At 41.6% G+C, this 17,041-nt stretch overlaps 1 protein-coding gene across 1 annotated transcript in view; it reads right to left on the reverse strand.

Moving 5' to 3' along the window:
- LOC122840375 (obscurin-like protein 1) overlaps positions 1–16,695 on the reverse strand; it is a 39,653-nt gene extending 22,958 nt beyond the window's left edge. The window contains exons 1-14 of the mRNA XM_044132729.1: positions 16,344–16,695; positions 11,739–12,838; positions 9,751–10,020; positions 8,445–8,705; positions 8,044–8,355; positions 7,700–7,966; positions 6,466–6,741; positions 5,246–5,521; positions 4,728–5,003; positions 4,166–4,441; positions 3,623–3,889; positions 3,224–3,487; positions 3,055–3,129; positions 677–961 (exon numbers count right to left, since the gene is read on the reverse strand). Coding sequence (XP_043988664.1) covers positions 677–961; positions 3,055–3,129; positions 3,224–3,487; positions 3,623–3,889; positions 4,166–4,441; positions 4,728–5,003; positions 5,246–5,521; positions 6,466–6,741; positions 7,700–7,966; positions 8,044–8,355; positions 8,445–8,705; positions 9,751–10,020; positions 11,739–12,753 — 4,120 coding nt within the window. The 5' untranslated portion in view covers positions 12,754–12,838; positions 16,344–16,695. The remainder of the gene's footprint in view (positions 1–676; positions 962–3,054; positions 3,130–3,223; positions 3,488–3,622; positions 3,890–4,165; positions 4,442–4,727; positions 5,004–5,245; positions 5,522–6,465; positions 6,742–7,699; positions 7,967–8,043; positions 8,356–8,444; positions 8,706–9,750; positions 10,021–11,738; positions 12,839–16,343) is intronic.
- Between the last annotated feature and the right edge of the window lie 346 nt (positions 16,696–17,041).

Genomic DNA, 17,041 nt, shown 5'->3' on the forward strand with positions numbered 1-17,041 from the left:
GTTTCCTGAGAACCGGAACTGAGAAACACTGAAGCAAGCAGACAGGAAGCTTGTAAAAGTCAAGAACAGTGATTTAGGGAAAGTTTTAAGCCAGTGGATCCCAAATATTCGCCGTGGTAAAGAACTACAACCTAACCTCCCTAAAAGTGCTTGTATTAGCCTTTTCTAACCAAATACATGTTAAAATGTGATAATACACAGAATGGAAGCCATCTTGGTGCTACGGCAGAAGCTACCGTCCAGGATCTTCCTTATCTTCGTTCTTGTGGGTTTAGACAATCAATGCCAAGGAAAATGAAAGCGGCTCCTAGATTGTCTCTTTGCAAACACCAGCCGATAGTTGCCAACTAGCTTTGTGTGTTTCAGCTTCTAAATCTGTACTTTCTTTAAAATCTTTAAGATGCGCCCCACAGAAAGTCTTTAAAAACGGAATTACGTTGCCAAATACTGAACCGCAAATAGGCAGGGGTCCACTGTGGTTTTTTTAGAGTCACTGCTAAACAATTTATCTGGTTCAGAATAATGTTTCTGTTCCAGACTGAACAAAGCTTGGTTTTTCACCTCATATTATGTGACAAATTTGTATAATTTTACAGATAATCATTGCTGTCAGGAACAAATTAAGAACAATTGTTATGTTTTCTCATTCAAATTTGCATAATAAATGAATGATCACCTGTCACATCCACATAAAACTGCACTGCATCATGTGATGTCTTGCAGATGTAAATTCCTGCATGAGACGGCATCGCTGGTTGGATAGCCAGCGTTCTTACGGAGCCCTCTGTCAGCAGGTTTTGCCCAGATCCTTCAGATAGTTTTACTCCATCCTTAACCCAAGTTACTGGAGCTTTGGGATCTGATATCTCACATCGTAGCTCAATGGGTTCACCAACTTCTACAGCCTTGTTCCTTTCAGCCTCTTGCAGAGTTTTGATTCTCACTGGCAGAGTTGGGGATGCTTGAGGTAACATCAAGAGAGAGTGTCATCACTATTAATGACTATAACAAAGTACTTGTTGTAATATATCAAGAGCAAAGGTTCAAAGATTAGTCGTGCCAAAAATATTCTGACGTTAAAGAAAATTCAAAGATATGTTCATCGATATTAGTCATTGAAACCGTTCTTTGGTTAGACTTTAGCTAGCCATTTAGAGTTAGGTTTTATAACTTAAATGTATATTCTTTTCTTGGTTTCTATAATTTCCTCTATCACCCAAGCTCAGAGTATTTAACTACTAAAGTTTTAGTATAGACAAAGTCAGGTGAGTAAATGCAAAGTTTTCAAAATGTCAAAGATTGCAAAAAGCAATCTTGGGCTTACACAATGTCAACATTGTGTCCATCTATTGTTGATTTAATGCTAACCATTGAAATCACCTTCAACAGCCACCTTATTAGCAGTGACACTGTCACTCCAGTGACTGTCACGTGTTCTTGACAGATAATTCCTCTCTGACTGGGATTGTGTCGAAGTCTTCTCTGTGTCATAAAGGTCTGGAAAGCAAATGGTAGAACTTTCTCCACGGTGGTTTGACTGGTCCATTTGGTCCTCTACGGGCTCCAGGTTCTCATGATGATTTTGTTGGACAGTTTTTTCCTTATTTGACAGACATAGCAACTCTGGAAGGTTGGATACAGTCTGTCCGGTGTAATTACATTTGTCCAATTTGGCAAATGTATTTGACGTAAGATGTTCAGATTGGAAAACTTCTGCCTCATTATTTGGACACAAACCTGAGGAAAACAAATCCTCTGACAATGCAACTGATGACTGTTTGGCTAGGTTCAGCTCCTCTGGCTGGTGAGTTGATGTCCTTAAAACAAGGACGTTCCCAGACGGCGAGCAATCTAGGAGCTTTTCAGGAAGAGCAGCTGGTACTTGTATGGACCCATAGTCTCTGTCTGACTGGACCGTAGTTGTCTGTGTGGATTTTGAGCCCTCCTCTGGTGTTACAGTTGACCCTTTCAAGAGCTCAAACCATTCCTCCTGCTGATGAGGAACAGTTTCCAAGGATGCACAAAACTTGTCAGGTTGGTCTGTTGAATCCTGTATGGTGCTTGATGCTCTCCCCGTCAAGGTTTTTGTAGTCTTGTGAAGGTTACCTGGCTTTAGTTGACTGGTTATTTTCTTTTCAGAGTGGTTTATCTGCATTGACGGGACAGGATCCTCCAAGTTAAATTCAGTTTGCACTGGCCTAAAGTGGGATTTCATGGTCCTGCAGTGAGATGTGAATCCATATGTTGGCTGAGAGATTGGTGTATACTCAACGTGAACTTCATCTCCCCCATTTCCAGTGAAGGTGCCAGAATTGCATTGTGGGAACGTCTGGGTATCTTGGTCAGAGTTAGCCTCTTCCGTAGACTTGTTCCTTTCTTGGTCAGAAGAGAGCCTTGGCGATGCAGCTATAAGCATTGTGGTGTACACAGAGAAAGGTTTTCAGTTGTTGGTGTTCTCATTATTTCTTCTCACAACATATTTCACAGCAGTGGGGGTTAGCATGAAGTTATGGGATAATCCATTGCAAAGACAATCAAGAAGATCGACCAGGATTGGTCTTAAAGTAAACAACATGTCTCCCTTACAATGCCTCCTGTCATGCCATCAATACTATTCCGTTTAAACCTAAAAAAAGGGAATTATTTAGTTCTCTTAGGAACAGACTTCGTTGTCATTGCAACAGGCAGATGTTCAGGGCAGCAATGTGAATGACAGGATCTTGAGATGAATAGGACAAAAGATGGACTTTAAGAGTTGCAAGTTGTAAGCAAAGATGACTGTTAAAATGAAGAATGGAGTGACAAACACAACACAGAGATTAGTAAGAAAAGCAGCAACACATCTACACAAAAACACGTCTTTGATTAAGAGCTGAAAATATCAGTAAAATGACCAAATATCAGGGATGAAAGTATGATAAAAACTGTTTTCTAAAGGAAAAAAGATTTACAGATGGCTCACATGACTGAGCTAGCAGTGAAATACACCACTATTGTTAGTGGCATTTATGGGCTGGGTTAACATGGATGACTGATTTTAAAAGATCAAATCACCTTTGACTTCCACAGAGTATTGGGCTGATGCATCAGCTACCTCACCAACCAGGTCACCCGAGTGACACTGCTCTGCTGTTCGGACAAAGCCAAAGAGAAAACAATGAGGTGGGTGAAAGCTTCACGCATGTAACTAAATTCTTGAGTCTTAAATGTGCGGAGACACCACCTTTCACGTCTTCTCTTAACGGCACGCCATCAGACGCGTCACAGCCGAACCCGCCATCGTCTGACAAGTGTTGGGACACAAGGGCCAAGATCTGGCAGTGCTCTTCGGTGCCGGGTTCTCTTTTAGGATAAATCTGGGTTCCGTCTTTGTACCAGCAAGCTTTAGCAATGGGATCCGAAATCTCAAATTGCTGAACAATCGGATATTGCTCTTCGGTTGACCCGGTCTTCTCGTCTGGGCCAAGTACATATGTTGGAGGGGACACTACAAACAATCATTAGGGAATAAATTCAGTGCATACCGTCCTTCTTTCTACCTAAAGACAGTCTTTCAAAGATGCACACAGAGAATTGGAACTATATATGCATGTATATAACATTTGCAAATGAGAAAAATCACCTTGATTTACTACTATTAATTTGGCCACATCATCTGCTGTTGCACAATAGTATGCTCCAGAGTTTGAAGGATGAGTTGGTTCAATAACAAGGGTCTCCTTGATGTTTCCCATTTCAAAACCAAATTGTCTGCTTGAATGGGATTGTGAATCTCTTGGCCATGACACCTGGCTTGCAGGATCTGAGCTTTCACCGACTGGTTCAATTGGACGGATTGCTGTGAGTGTCTGCAACCCTCCAACCTCCCGGTACGGCGGCAATGATGGCGCTAAAGATGGTGATTCAAAATATAACTGGACTGAAGAAAGGCTGAGCTTTGGAGGAATCTGTCAAATCTCAAACTCAATGAAAAACAGCATTGCTTTTACATACTAAACACAAATCTTCATTCTGTAAGTAGAGATTATTTTACAACACCTTTTGGACAAACACCTTTAGACACAGCATCACATAAACAGAAATGCATATAAATGTTAGTCATATCTAATGTCTATGAAGCTTTAGGATTTGCTGTAATAGTGAAACAACTGTAAAAGAAAATCACCTTTATCATCCACAGAGACGTGGACAGTGGCCTCAGGGGTTTGGCAGCAGTATTGCCCTGAGGGCAAGAGCTCAGGGGGTGGGAGAACGGGTCCCGGCGGTGTGCCATTACTTTGCATACCCCAACCCTTTTGCGGGTCGACCTCTTTACCATCTTTATTCCAGCAGACCGGCACAGTGGAGGCAGCAACCTCACATTCCACCTTCAAAGGGTTGCCCACTTCAAGGGACCCGCCTCTCTCAGCGTCAAAGACAGCAGAGTATGTCACCGGTAGAGCTATCATTGGGAATTCAGGACAACTAAATAAACCCAAGGCTGTGGAAACACACACCTTTCAAACAGATAGCTACTGTGCAGAAGATAAAAAGAGCTTTGGAGACTTTGAGTTGAGAGAAAGCCACAGCAGTTACACAGCAAGTGACAATAAACAATCGTTAACATTTCTGTTCGGTTGTGCGAATGAAGCAGCCACATAGTTCTTAAGCAGGGATAGTTAGTGGCACCTTGAGAAAGGAGGTGGTGGTTACGATATCAACACTTAAGAAAGGAAGTGAAAAGTCACCTTTGATCTCCACTTGAAATTCCACGGTATCATCGTCAGTGGCGCATCTGTATACACCAGAGTGAGACACCTCTGCCGACTGAATAACTAAGGTTCTTGTGTTGCCCACTGAATGGATTTCTAATCCAGAGCTGGAAATGAGCTTCATTTCTTCCTTGAACCAGCAAACCTGGGCCTCAGGATCCGACACCACACACTGGAGAACTATAGGGCTGCCAGCTTCGATCAACTTGATCTTCATATCCTCAGGAATAGCTGAGAACTTCATAGGTGGAGCTACAGGTATGTTTAAAATTTATGACAACCTTCAGTCAACCTCATGTTAGCCATTTAGGTTATTATTTATAATCTAGTTCCAGACAGCTTATTTGCTAACAGGCTGAAGGATAAAATGTTGCTGCACATTCAATGGCAAGAAGAGTAAAACATCAGACAACACGCAACAGTATCATAAGAGTTAGTTGCTTTGCTGAAAAGGAGCTTGTTAATGTTTCACATGTTGAGGATAAAGGAATCACCTGTGATCTCCACACTGAAGGTGACGGCGTCGCCCTTTGTCTTGCAGCAGTACAAGCCAGAGTGAGCGACTTCTGCTGAATGGACGACCAGTTTCCTCCACAAGCCTTCGGCTTTAACATCGACTCCGGTTTGAGGGTGGAGCTTTGATCCATCTTTGTACCAGTAGACTTGGGCAGAGGGATCTGAGAGCTCACACTGCAAAACAAACGGACCGCCTGCCTGGATGCTTTTGCTCCTTTCAGCATCTGGAATTGTGGAAAACCTCACAGGTGGGGCTACGGAGATTGAGACATAATCGGTTAAGTTGTGGAAGCTTTAGAAAAGGATATCTTGTTTCTATAAACCCCTTACACAAGATCCCACCCCTATCTCCCTGCTGGAGGGCAAAGAACTGCTAGCTAACAATGAGTAGCATCTACATGGCACGCTAAATCTTAAATCTGAGAGTTATATGTAAAAGAAAAAGGGATGCAGTGCTTTGCTAATATTTATCAACTTGTTGTCATGTCATTGTCAAAATTCCCTGTCTCTCAATTTGAAGAAAAAAAAACTTGAAAAGGAGGTCAGTAGTTCAGTTATGCTAGCTCGACTTTGACAACTTTAACACGTAGGTGTGTTGCATAATTCTGTTTCGGTTCAGTTAAACACTTTTTAAAAAGACGACCTAAAACATCAACGCTGACAGATCAGCCGTAAAACAGATGTTTAAATTAGCTAATCTACTATGTTAGCTTAGCTAATAGCAGCGATTGCTAATGTACCACAGCCATCACTTGCTAATAATCGTAAAATAAACATAAAAATGTAACATACTGAATGCTCTGCTCTATCTGTGGGAATAGTTTGAGTGTTTTTAAAACATGCTAATAGTTGCTATGTCAAAGAGTCTGCGTGTGATGTAGACAACGCAGAGAGTGAGAAAAAGAGGTTTTGAGTTATTCTTCAATGGTTTTCCTTTACTGTGGCGTACTGCAATAAATTAATAAAACCTACATTCCCAGGATTCAATTAGTTAATTGGATAGCAAGTAAAAGAATCGTCTTTTTGCCCTCCAGCATTGTGCGGGTGTTTGTGATTTCCGGAAGTAAACAGTCACAATGCAAGGGGTCAGTATGTTATGCAAGAGTATACAAGAAAGAAACAGTAGAGTAGTTGTGAAAATGGCACAAAACATTTAGATTTTATAAAAGAGATCTCAACAGAAATTACAGCCTCTTACCCTCGACTTCCACGTTGAACCTGATGACATCGTCAATGGCATCACAGCAGTAGACTCCTGAATGCGAGAAGTCTGCAGACTGGATGACAATTCGTCTCATTGTTCCCTCGGACTGAATATGAAGACCTTCTATAGTTTGTAGCTCGACGCCGTTCTTGTACCAGTGCACCGGAGCAGCAGGATCAGAGAGCTCACAGTAGAGCACAATGGGGTTGCCAACTTCCACAAACTTGTTACGATCCATTTCAGACAGAGGTGAAAATTTCACAAGTGGAGCTGTAGGTTTTAGGAAAAAACATTTCTGTTATCACCAACTGTCTACATGTAAATTAATTCATTTCCTCTTCATTCTTAGATTGTTCCAGTTCTGAAAGCCTCTATAACGCTCTTCCTATTGTTGTTCCTTCACATTTCCACATAAATCATGGTTATTACTGGTGCATTCACACCGGCCCTGTTTAGTCCGCTGTAATCGAATTGTAGTTTGTTTGCCTAGAAAGTTTGGTTCGTTTGGAGTTGTGTGAATGCTAATCGAACTCTGATGGCAACCAAAACACCAAACTCTGGTCTGCCTACAAACCTCGGTTTCAGTTCTGCTGAAGTGAACTCTGGTGCAGTTTGAATTCATAAGTCAACACCAAGCAGGCTGGTGACCGATCCAAAAGCAGGAAGTGGACTACAGCGCAGGGCATTCTGGGTAAATATAACCACTAGCCTAGCGTTAGTGGGAGAAATGGCTCGTGACCTTTTGCAAAAGACAAAAGAAGAATCCTACGACCCCTAAAATCTGATGTCACTTGATTTTGTTTACATTTTGAAGAAAATTGCGCTCAGTGTCTTCAGAGGTTTTAGTGTTGTTTCCTTCAGTGGTTCTCAGTGCAGCGCCCCCACAGGCCAGGAGGGGAACAGGTTGCTGAAAGGGTTTGTTGGTTTGTCTCAGAGCAGAGAGAAAGAGAATCACAGCAGCTGAAAATAAAACAAATGTTGCAGTTTTGGTCCCCAATTGACCTGAGTGTACAGGAGTCAAATTCTCCTGGAATAAACACCGTCCCTCGAATCTCACTCTTTGACTTTACTGTCACTTAAATTTAATCTTTTTCGAATTTTCCAAAATACCCATCATGCCTGTTCCTTCAATCTCTCATTAACTACCATTTCCAGGTTCTCTTTTGGCACCTGTGGAGTCTTAGCACAGTCTTTAATGCTATAAAGTTATAAAATAAACTATGCATACCTTGAATGTACAGAGCGGCAGAATCTCGGATGCCATAGGCAATGAATGTAATCTCCGCTCCGTTGTCCGCATCGCGTACTCCTCGGATACGGAGAGACTGGTGTGTCCTTGACCGGCGGAGGGAATAACGCTCATCGTCTTGAAGCTGAGTACCATTTAAGAACCACGTACCAATCACCGAAGCAGAAAGCTCGATGGTGAAAAGAGCATCTTGTCCCTCTGGCACCAAGGCGTCCTGTAAAGGAGCTTGAATTCTGGCGACAGGAACTGCAAACAAAAATGACTTTATTAAAACACTTTTTAACAATCAGTGAAAAAAGGGTTGGTTATTGTAGCTGGATTACCTAGATGAACAGTTCTGGGGAACTCAACATTGTTGCTTTTTCCGTATTTATTTACACTACAAATGCGAAAGCGATAATCTGCCTCACATGGGACACTGTCACCGAGGATCTCCACTGAGGTTGCAGAGTCAGTGGTCAGACACTGCAGCCACTCCTGCGAACCAGTGCCTACTTCCTGTCGCTCAAGCACATAACCAGACGGAGGGTTCTTCCGTGAATCCGGGGAGGGAACCCACGAGAGGAGAGCGGCGTTGGCGCGCTCCGTGTTGATCTGAACTCCTACCGGACAACTAGGAGGACAATGTCTGGCCTCTAAAAACAAAACATTAAGGTTTTATAAGCCATGAAGCTGGTAAATGTTGGGCTTTTCAAAGCTTAATGCAGTAAGTACTGGAACAAACCTTTCACTCTTAACTGAGAAGAAGTCTTGGACCGGCCAACGAGGAAGGTCACAAGGCCAGAGTCTTGGGGCATCGTGTTGACGAAGACCAGGATGTGAGTTCGACCAAAGGACTTCAGGATGGTCTGATGCGTTTCTCGCAGCTCAATGCCATCTTTGTACCAATGTATGTCCATCTCTTCTTTTTCCACTTCAACACAAAAGGCGGCATTTTCACCTTCCAAGACATCCACTTTCCTTGGAAGCTTTCGCAAAATTGTACCTGCAAGAAAAATAAGTTTTATCAAACAAACAACCATCTGGGAATGAGGAAGGGACACTAAGGCATCCCTCTGCACAGTGATACTCTCCAGAGACTCCCAGGCATTCCCAGAGAGGAGCAAAAACATTTCAGATAATAGATATTCCAGGTGTTTCTTTCTAGTCTGGTTTCTTTGGATTTACGTAAATGTGCTTTGGTGGCATAAGCAACTGAACTGTAAATCCTCTGTAGAGCTTAAAACCTATCACATTCTGGAATATTCTACTAAAGATTTGGTTGCCAAAAACTAGGTTTCATTGTGATTTACAGACATACCTGTCTTATGGGATTTATCTGCTGGAAATTATTGGGAAATTCTGGTCTTAACAACCAAACTGTGAAGCTACAGTTATATACATATAACTGTATAGGCTACAAAACATTGTTGGTAGTTTTTCTCTACAGAAAATCTTTCTCAGATGATGATATTTCACCAGTTCTGTCCATTTAAGGTCCTTTCAGAATGAGCTGTTCTAGGGCTTCTGTCACTTTTATGCTTCTCAAAATCTCTTATTTTAGAAATAAAAAAATGTTTCAAATAGATGTGTAATTGTACAACCGTACATCTTTGACTTTAGTCAAAGCAATTTCGGGATTGCACGTTAATAACAAAACATTTGCCCTTTCCAGCAGCCATTGTACGGCGGTAAAACCAGCTGACTAGCTCTGCTTGGGTTCTGGGTGAGGGGAAGAGCCTGCTGACATGTGATGTTAAGTTTGGGAGGTTTGTGAAAGGCCTTGTTTTCCAGGAAACAAAAAACAAATAACTTGTTGCCAGAAAACAGCTGGATGTTTTTAAAGCACTTGGATCATTTCTATATGCATCATAACTCCACTTTGACATAAAGAGATAATAACTTTATGTCCACTGAACGCTTGAGAAAAGCTGTTCAGCTACAAAATCTTGTAATTGCCAAGAAGGGATATTGTGCCATTTAGGCTGTAAACAACACTACATTTCTATATCATGTAAGTTATTTAAAATGAATAAATGAAATGTAATTACCTTTTACAGCTACCTCCGCTATGCTCCTGCCCCCATCAGGCATCTCACAGAGGTAAATCCCATCGTCATCAACGCCAATGTCCCGAATCGTCAGCCTTCGTTTTGTTCCCCACTCCTCCATTCCATATTTGGCCCCCGGCTGCAGTCGTCTGTCTTCCAGATACCACGTGATGGGAACTGAATCTTCTGGAACTTCACACTCCAGAACAGCTAAATCCCGTTCCCAAACTTCAAGATCATAGAGAGGTTGCTTAAACCGGACAGGTGGCTCTGCAATCAAAGGTCACAAATGAACATTGGTAGTTATAGTTACCAATGTATGTAAGATAAAATACAGTTTAGAGAATAACAATAGTAAGTCTTAATACAGTTTCAATTGCTACACATGCTCTGGTAGTGATTGATAGGTCATCAATAGTTGATCGGCAATGCTAACCGACCAACTCCTGGTGACCATCAGGACTGACTTTCCCTCCATCCAGGCCTGTTGCTATAAGTCAATTAAAGCTCAGTAATTTCCATGATTTATCTCTTTCTACCTCTTCCCATCTCTTTTCCTACCAACAGAAGCTTGATGCTAATTGTGCTGCAACCAGTAGACTTCAGCTAAATAAAGCTACAAGTATCAGCTAATGTACGTTTGAGGAGATAAAATTACATTTTTATGCTAACTAATGTGCCTGGTAATGTGACTTGTTATCCCTGGTAGAGCCTCAGACATGGCAGCTGGCAATTAACTCCAAATTACGTCCAAATTTAATCATTCCTGTTGGATGCCAAAGTGTTTCAGTCAAGCCACTTAGACGTTTCTGTGTTAGCATGCCAGGTTGTTGCATCATGTGACCGCCTCCACTCGTATAAACCCAAAATAAAACCCCAATCAAACTCCAGGTCATGCTGTGTGATGGCTCCATGAGGGATCCCCTGTGTCTGCTGTCACTCCAGCAAATGTCTCATTGCTGCAGTAATCCCACCTCTCAGGCACTTTACTGCCTGTTCTGGATGTTTCGACTCCTTGCAAAATAAATCATTTACATATCCATCACTGGTCTGCTCAGCTAGAGAAAATTGTTACATTATTGCCGGATACTTAGTGCTTCACTGTTCTCGTCAGTGAATGTACTCGGGATAATTTGACCCACAGCTATGTTCTTGTAGTAACACTATAAATTCAAAAAGGTTTTACGACAGATTCCAGTTAAGCAAACAAGAAATCAAAAGACAAGAAACTTATTTTGTTGAGGAATGGGAGGGTTGTAAACACTCAGAGGTGTTAGATAGGGAATAAAGTGCTTGCAACCGACACCAGGAGACGGAACCAGACAGTTGTAAACAACAGAATGTGGGCTTTATTTAGCCATCTGTGTGCAAAGCTCTTCGTTTCCTTATCATAGATGCTTTGCCTTATGGATATTTTGTTAAAACCAGTTGCAAATATATTTAGTTGCCTTTCACATTCTAGCTGCAAGTACAGACAAAGAGTCTGGTCTCAAATGTTATATTTACTATCTCAAACTGATACTGTGGTGACCTTAGTTTAGAGTTTCTCAGGCCACGTGAGAAACATAATACCCACTCTAAAACACTCGCCTCACATGGACCAGTCCATAGCCATTCAGCAAGCCGAGTAAGTTTGCAGACTTTATGATAATGTGACTGAACTTGGCTTGTTTAGATTAATTAAGTTTTAAAGGCTGTAATGGAATATTTTCACTTTAGTACCTGTTTTTCTGTGAAGTACGTCAACAAGCCTTAGTCGGAGGTCTTAAATCCTCGTTTTCCCTTCTCTCCTTGGCTTTATCCCAGTAAATGACCTCAGTGTACCCTTATATCCTACTTACATCATCCCAGAATCAAATGGACAGAAATCTGAGACGCATCACGCCCCCCTCAGCCCCATTCCTTGCTGCAGAAGACATCCCTGGATGTCCTGTGCCCGCTCTTACTCAACAATGCAAAGGAAATCTCTGGAAAAAGCATTGACCTACCCTTGACAGAGAGATGCACAGCGCTGAGGGTTTGCCCTGCGGTATTTGATGCAGCACAGACGTAAACTCCATTGTCCTTTTGCTTGCAGTAGAGAACTTTGAGCGTGAAGTATCCTTCTCTATCTTCGTATAACAAGTATCGCCTTCCGGACAGGATAAGTCTACCGTCCTTCCTCCAGATTATTTCTGGTTTGGGTTTTCCAGTCACAAAGCAGCGGAATTTGGCATGTTTGCCCTCAGTCACAGCAAACATTTTTATTTTTGTGGACTTCGTCATGGCGTCGTCCTTTAGTCGGGTTGGCACTTGTCTGCCAGTCCTTTGTTTTCCCTGATGAACTTTCCAGTGGCCGTTAGTGTAGCCGTTACGGTTTCCTTCCTCTTCGTGTCCAGGGCCGGCGTCGACGAGCAACACGGCTCCTGCCAACGCCTCTCCGAACTCATTCCGAGCTTTGCATGTGTACACCCCACCGTCCGGAGCGCGAGTCTTAAAGATCTTGAGCTGAAACCATCCTCCATCCTGGTAGCCCACGCTGAAATGCGTGCTCTCAAATATTTCGTTGAGTTTTCTACCGTCCTTTTCCCAGACGACTTCTGGTCGCGGGTTTCCCCAAAGCTTGCAGGAGAAGACGGCATCTTCCCCACGGCCAACACGCGTGGAAAGAGGCTTGATAAGGAAGCGTGGCTTGTTTTCCTCTCTGAGCTCCATCTCTTGCGCCTCGCCTTCTACCTTTAGGGTGGCAGCCGCGTACGTTTCCCCAATGCTGTTCTTAGCTTTGCAAATGTATTGCCCACTGTCCTCAATAGTAACAGCGGTTATGATAAGGTTGTAAACATTGCCATCTTCAAAGACCCTATATCGTCCTTGGGGGTCAATCTTTTCGTTGTTTCGCTCCCAGATGACAGCGGGTCGTGGATCACCGCCAATCTGACACTTAAGAACGGCATCAGTCCCACTTTGGACCACTACAGGTCTTGGGTAGGCTAAGAAACGTGGAGCGCCACCAAAGACATCCATTCCTTCTCTGACAGCGTCGCTCAAGTCGTTCAGGAGAGTTGCGACTTTTCAGTGGACTGAGTCCATCCAAGTTCTCGATATGTTTCTAAAGAAAAAAAACAACATTAGATTACTTTTACCAAAAATAGATTTCTGGCATTATTACTGACACAGATCTTAAGTCATGGCAGATCCATGGCTTTTGTATAAGATTGAATGCAGAATATGAATCATTTTATTTTGAACAAATAAATAGCAAGAATTTTTAAAAACTCTTAAAAAACAAGAATGCATCCATACACAGCTGCCTCTGATTTGGTGTCATATGCCATGTGTAACTGGGTTTATATTGTATATTTCCACAAAATGTTTTTCTTTAATTTATTTGTCCTCTTATATTTGTCTATCCTTGTGTTCCTCTGTGTCTGCTATAAGAGGTTTGGTCCTCCAGCTCCTCCCTTCTTTCTTCTTCTTTTGTTCGGGGTCCTCCAGGGCCATTATAAATATTAAGTTATTAATTTCCTCTTCCCTTTTGTTACTTGTTCCAATGGGCAGAGGCAAGTTTTATAATCCATTGTATTCCTTTCATTTATATTGTTCGAATGTTTATTTTTCTGCCTGTATTAATGATGGATATTTTCAGTTGAGTTGCTATTACGCCTTTATAACATCTGATGCATGTTAATACTGTTATTTTGTATAGATCGGGCTGGCGAACTGGAGCACATGCTATGTGCTAATGCTAATGTCTCCTGATTGACAGGATAAATAAACGGAGAGCCTCCAAACCCTGACTCTGAGTTTTGTGGTTTGTCTGATCACCACATAACACACACAACGCAGAAGTCCTCCGGTCACACTTGGTTTGGTGACAGTTTTAGCCCACTATGGCCACCTAGTGGCAGCTTGAGAGTCAGATAGCACCAGCTGCCACTCAAGTAGTGACAGGTACCACGAAAGCCGTGGCAGCTGCCACAAAAAGACATAAAAACAGTAGTATCCGTTCCAAAAGTCGTGTCATATGTCACTGCCATGATTTGAGCTCAGCCTGCTGGGGAATTTCCAATTTCAAAAGCTACAAACGATAAAAAAAATATGTAGCAGGAATATTTATAGATTAAAACATTTAATATCATAGAACACCGAATATTTTTTCCAAAATTGGAAGATTATGGCAGCAGAGGAGTTACTCTGAACTGGATAAGGCGTTTGTACAAATGGGTGAATACAAATTCAGTTATAATATGGAAATAAATTGTGGTGTCCCCCAAGGGTCGGTTTTAGGTCCCAAACTGCTCATATTACACATAAATGACATATATAGAGTCTGGAAAATACTAAAACTGGGTGTGCTGTGTATATATAATGGTTTATATAGAAGAGAGAAATATTTAAGTTCTGGTTGTCCAGAAAGCATTCTCTGACATTTTCTATAAAAAAGCTCCAATACCAGAATATTAAAACCTGAAAACATCCGTCCAATATTTTATGAGATAATGTTATCCAAGGGAAAATGAGTTAAAATGCCAAGAGTACCTTCTGTCATTCCAACGGTTCCCCTTCGCCCCCTCTAACTGCATGTGTTTCAGCACAAACGGATGGCATGAATATTAGGGTTAATTGAATTAGATCTGTCTGCGTGGGAGAAAAACCGGGCCCAGCAGTCAGAGGAGGAACGGCCCAGGCCCGCTTGCAAAGGCAGCCACAACACACAGCCAGTACAGCTGGTGCTGTATTTCAGTGGGAAAGCTCTTAATATAGCGAGCGCTAAATAAAGACCTGTGAGGGAGTGTGTGTCAGGTGTCACAAAGACAGTCAGAAACATGCGGCTCACACAGAAGCGAAATCCCAGAACGAATACCTAAAAGTTTTTACCGGAACAATATGTTGTGGTTCCCGACACACAGGACAGAACTGGGGACCCAATCTTTCATTTCAGTGGGAATTTTCCAGAATATCTTAGTGGATAAAATTAATCTTCGATAATGACCAATAGGCACACGTCGCTAATGCGCTAATAGCAGAGCTAATATTTCGTTTAGTGCTTTTGCTAACTTTGAAAAAATGTAGCACACTTAGCTTCCCCTAAACTGAAAAGCACTAATTTTCTTAGCTGCTTTGTAAATTTTCAGTTAAATAAAGTTTGACGTGTGTTAAAGTTACAAAATTGTCAAGTAGTTAACTGTTTATATTCATGCTCTTATTTTGAAGTGGTCAGGACTGTTTCCTCTTCTCATGTTCTTTATTTTTTATGTCAAAACTAAGTTGGTGCTGGAGGGTTGTAGTCTGTAAAGGACAGATGTGATCTGAAAGGCCGTTAGCGCCTTAGCATTAGCTTGCACAAACTGCCGTGTTGGTGTAGCGCTTTAGCATTAGCAGAGCTAATGTTTTTAATTTGTGCTTTAGGGTTAGCACAGTTAACGTTTAGCTAGTGGTCCTCACCACTGGTCACAAACATGTTGGTGAAATTATGAGGCGACATTAAGATGAAATTATCAGCTTAATTTCATCTTAATTCTGCAGATGAAATAAATAGTAGATTATTTATTGCATCTGCCGGGAAATAAATAATTTGGTGTTTCCTGAACTCTGTAATGCTAACCCTTACCTTTAGCACAGAAGTTTAATTTCTTCTCTTTCTTCCCCCAATAACTTTATTTCAAACATGAAACTTACAGGAACAAAATAAAAAACTGTAGAGAACAAGATGTAAACATGAATAAAATATTTAAGGGTTTTATAGAACATTTAAATTAGAATATCAAAATTAAACTGGTGCTTGATGGTTGTAGTATTTCTAGAGTAGATATAATTTGAGTTGAAGTTAGCGCTTTAGCATTAGCAGAACTAATGTTGATTATTGCTTTAGGGTTAGCACAGCTAAATGTTTAGGTGGCCACTCTTTTCCTTTCCACTGTCACCACATGCATAAGAGGAATTACTACAAAGTTGACAAAACAATACAATTACTGTTGCTAGATGTCTGTAGGCAGGACTGCTGATTGTGATTGTGGGCTTTGTTTAAATATTTAAAGACAATAAATTAGCTAAAGCAATCAGCTGTTGGGTAACTTTCATATGTATAACTTTTCTATGAGCATTTTGAAAATATTTCTAAATTACATCATCAATACTTTCTGAAATCTGAATCTTACTGTTAACCCAAATCATTCAGAGTGAGTAATTATAAAACAGCTGCTTTGCTCTACGATTGGATGGCAACGTTTTGCGTTTTGGCTCCATCCTGAGTGCGCAGAAAACATCCCGTACTACGTACGACACTGCATGAACGCCTGAAAACATGTCGAAATAATCACCTCAGATTTAGACCCCAACGGGAACTTATGTTGGTTTTAAAATGGAAAACCAGCATTTTGAAAACTGAATCAACTGTTGATCAATAATTTGATCATTTAAATGGGAGGGATTTTTAAAAAATCATTTTTGGAAATATTTAGTCTGAATGACTCAGGATAAAGTGACTGTGAAATATTTCATTCCCACAGTTTAAGTGTGTTTAATATTCCCTGTGGAAACTTAAAGAGATGAGATTGACCCCTGTGTTTACTTGTCTTATTTAATTGGAATGACCTCTGCCCTCTCCCGCCTACCTCGCTTCAGTCGCCGGGAACGGCCATCAACACGCATTCCGAGCCTGCAGCCGTGGTCCGAGTCAGGGCAGCGTGTCCCGAGGGCCGAGCCGTGTCCCAAGTCGACTTTAAACTCACACACATGCTAATCTGCAGCAGCGCGGTTACATCCTCACAGCTTTCTGTCCGGCAGCAGGAGCTGAAAGCTGCAAAACGAACCCAAACAGCAGCGAGTTCAGAGCAGCGCTTCAGTTCCTGTGTACGTTCCGGCAACTGTCATTGTTCGTGGAGTGCTGCTAAATGCTTTTGCAGCTGCTGCAGCCCCCTAAAAATACTGGGTGCCTTGATGACAGCAGAGCGGATCAGTCAGGCACTTCCATTCAGTTGCCAGCAGGGGCTAAAGATAGCTTAAGTAGCATTTCCAGCCAACCTGGCCCAATGTGAAAAAGTAATCCGGTAAACTCAAGAAATCACTTTAAGAAAGCCTGACTGCAGTAAATTAATTTATTTAAAGTAAAAACAGAAAAATGATAAGACAAAGTCATGCTGCTCTAACTCACAGCATACAATCACTTAAAGCTGCAGTTGGTAACTTTAATTATGTTTCTGCATGTTTGTTAAACTGTCACCATGGCGTTGGAGAATAAAAAAGACAGATAATCTATAAAAGAAAGATCATCTCCCCCTCATTCCTGAGCTGCTATCACCCTCTGAAGAAA

The sequence above is a fragment of the Gambusia affinis genome, linkage group LG11 (assembly GCF_019740435.1).
Source record: "Gambusia affinis linkage group LG11, SWU_Gaff_1.0, whole genome shotgun sequence".
Lineage (NCBI taxonomy): Eukaryota > Metazoa > Chordata > Actinopteri > Cyprinodontiformes > Poeciliidae > Gambusia > Gambusia affinis.